At 63.0% G+C, this 2,849-nt stretch overlaps 1 protein-coding gene across 1 annotated transcript; it reads right to left on the bottom strand.

Moving 5' to 3' along the window:
- Positions 1-371: 371 nt before the first annotated feature.
- Positions 372-1,727, bottom strand: CITED4 (Cbp/p300 interacting transactivator with Glu/Asp rich carboxy-terminal domain 4). Its single transcript, XM_080802806.1, has one exon. It carries the CDS (start codon positions 1,471-1,473, stop codon positions 916-918), a length of 558 nt encoding a protein of 185 aa, XP_080658932.1. The 5' UTR covers positions 1,474-1,727; the 3' UTR covers positions 372-915.
- Positions 1,728-2,849: the final 1,122 nt, after the last annotated feature.

Below are 2,849 nucleotides of genomic sequence, written 5' to 3'. Positions count from 1 at the left end.
AAAGCCAGAAGTGTCTGACTCCTCAGGTACCACCCAGTTTCCCTCTGGCCTCCAGCAAACAGGTGTCTGCCCGGAGCAAACAGGTGAGGGCAGCACCACCAAGCTCTCCCACCCCTCCCAGGAGCTGAGAAGTCAACCTAGGTGCCTTTGGGTTTCACTCCACCGCCAGGCAGCCTCTGCCTTCCAGATTATGATGTAACAGTTGCACAACTCATGATATTTTTTGAAAGAAACTGCCAGTTTCCTCTCCTGGGCACTGCCAGGGGCTGTGGCTTCCATCCCACCCAGGGACCCCCAACGGCCTGGGGATTTGAGAAGCCAAATATGGCGCAGGGTTGTTGGGGTGGTAAAGAAATGAGAACGCAAGACTGTAAAGTGACCCAGTTTTATTTTGGTTTTTGGAGGCCAGATGGGGCCTTGCTCCACTGTACAGGGATTAGGGCTGTACAAGCTTCCCCTCCCCAAGGCGGGGGGCCCCAGCGACCTGGGGGCCCAGGCGGCGGGGTGGAGGCCTCGTGGATGGGCGGCTCCAGGGGCCCAGTGACCGCAGCGGGTTGCACAAGGAGAGAAGGGGAATCAGGCAGCAGCCTGCAATGGCTCAGATTGGGGGGTGGGGTAGGGGAGAATCCGAGAGGACAGAGAGTCCAAGAACCGGGAGTCCGAAAGGGGGTCCAGTACCCTTCACTTTACCGCTGAGGCTCCGGGTCAGAGAGGTGGAGCTGAACTGTCATCCTGCAGGAGGCCGAGCCTGGACTGAGGCCAGGCGTCCCAGGCCGGCGTCCGGCTCGGAGCGCCAACCCGCTGCCTCCACCCTCACGGAGGGTGCGCGCGGGGCCCGGGCGCTTGGGGCGGACTCCGGCGGGCTGTCAGACCCCCTTCTCCTCTCGGGCACGCCAGGCAGGCGCCCGGCCGCACTCAGCAGCTCACCGAGCCGGCGGGTGGCGCCGACCCCAAGTCCGAGAAGCAGTCGAACTCGCTCTGGCCCAGGAAGAGCTCGGGCAGCTCGCGCACGCGGTGCAGCCCGAGCTCGAGCTCCAGCGACGTCAGCGCCTCCTCGTCGATGAGTTCGGCGTCCATGCAGCCCAGGGCGTGCGCGGGTGGCGGTGGGGCCGGGGCGCCGGGCGCCGGCTGCAGGCACGGGGGCCCTCCCGGGACGCCGGGGGGCGCGGCCGCGCGGCCCGGGTACAGCGTCGCCACCGGCTGCAAGTGCGCGCCGCCGGCGGCCGGCGGTGGCACGGCCGGAAAGGGCTGGAAGGCGGGCGGCGGCCCGAAGGCCCCGTACGCCAGGGCCCCGGGTGGGGGCGGCGGCGGCGGCGGGCCCAGCGGAGTCCCTCGCGGCCGCAAGCCGCTGTCCAGGCCCGGGCCCGCGTACGGCTGCAGCGTCCGGAGCGCGTGGGGGCCGTGGGAGGGCGCGGCGGGCGGCGGTCTCTGCACCAGGCGGTAGCCCTCGGCGAGCATCAGGTGGTCGGCCATGACGAAGGGCCGGATGCCTGCGGGGGCGGCGGCCGGATGGTCAGCGCGGGCGTCCCCGGGTCCGGGCCAGCTCCTTCCCGCGGCGAGGGATCCGCGTCCCGTGCCCTCCCCACAGCTCAGTCAGGCGAAGGAAAACGGAGCCCGACTCGTGGTACTGCTCAGCCCAGGGCGCCCCGAACTCAGAGCTCCCGCGCGCCCCGGGGTTGCCGCTCCCGGCAGCTAGGAGACCGCACACCACTGCTCGGTACTCCGACCTCCGCGCCGCGCCCCCCACTTCAGCACCTTCTTATAGCAGAGGCGTGGCTTCCCCGCCCCCGGGCGCTCATTGGCTGGATGGGACGCTCCTGGGCGGGCCATGCCGTTCCTCCAGGTTTCGGCCCCGCCCCTCCCGGAGCTCCGCCCTTTGGACCCCAGGCGGTGCAGCGGGCTAAGAGAGCTGCTTGGGTATGTTTGGCACTTTTCAAGGGGTGCCTGTCTGATTGTCCCAGACTCAGCCCTGGGACTGGCTAGGACTAAGCTCGAACAGACCGGAAGGTGGTTTAGGAGGGGCCAGAGGTTTAGGTCCCCAGAGCTGCAGGATCACAAGGCCAACCTCTTAATTTTCCAGATGGAACCCGAAGCTTGGTGGTGGAAGGGGTTTCCTGGAAATACACACCAAAGCTTTAAGAGAAGCGAGACTGGAACATAGGCTTTGCGACTGTCACCTCTACACAGGGCACAGGCACCCATGTGTAGAGGCACAGGCACCCACTTCACAAGGTCCCACGGAAAGCCAGCTGCTTGTCCCCATAACCCCAGGGGAACCAGGTGCTCCTCCAGTGGCTTCCACTTACTTGTCGGTGGAAGCATGTACTGAGTTGTTATTAAGGTAATTTATGGGCATGTCTCCTGAAGGACTTGTTCATCTTCATGTCCTCAGCACTTGGCTCAGAGGCTGGCCCAGAATAGGCTTTTAGTAAAGGTTTGGTGAATGAAAAAATGATTGAACAAACTGGAATTCATCTGAGCTTCCGTTTCTTTATCTGTAAAATGGGGGCAAAAGCAGCACTGGTCCTATTGGGTTCTTGTGAAGGTTAAATGAAGTAAGACACGTCCAGCTGATGTGGGAAACAAAGGCAGAAGGAAATGTAGATAAAATGAAATCTCCGGGGTGCCTGGGTGGCTCAGTGGGTTAAAGCCTCTGCCTTCGGCTAAGGTCATGATCTCAGGGTCCTGGGATCGAGCCCCACATCGGGCTCTCTGCTCAGCGGGCAGCCTGCTTCCTCCTCTCTCTTTGCCTGCCTCTCTGCCTACTTGTGATCTCTGTCTGTCTAATAAATAAATAAAATCTTAAAAAAAAAAAAGAAATCTCCTTCTAACCTGCAGCCCACTGACAA

This window comes from Martes martes (genome assembly GCF_963455335.1).
Source record: "Martes martes genome assembly, chromosome: 4".
NCBI classification, from domain to species: Eukaryota; Metazoa; Chordata; class Mammalia; order Carnivora; family Mustelidae; genus Martes; species Martes martes.
Note: the sequence above shows the minus strand (reverse complement) of the source record. Positions and strands in the feature narration are given on the sequence as shown.

Coding starts and splice junctions, on each gene's coding strand:
- CITED4 (XM_080802806.1), bottom strand. CDS start 1,473: ATGGCCGACCACCTGATGCTCGCCGAGGGCTACCGCCTGGTGCAGAGA.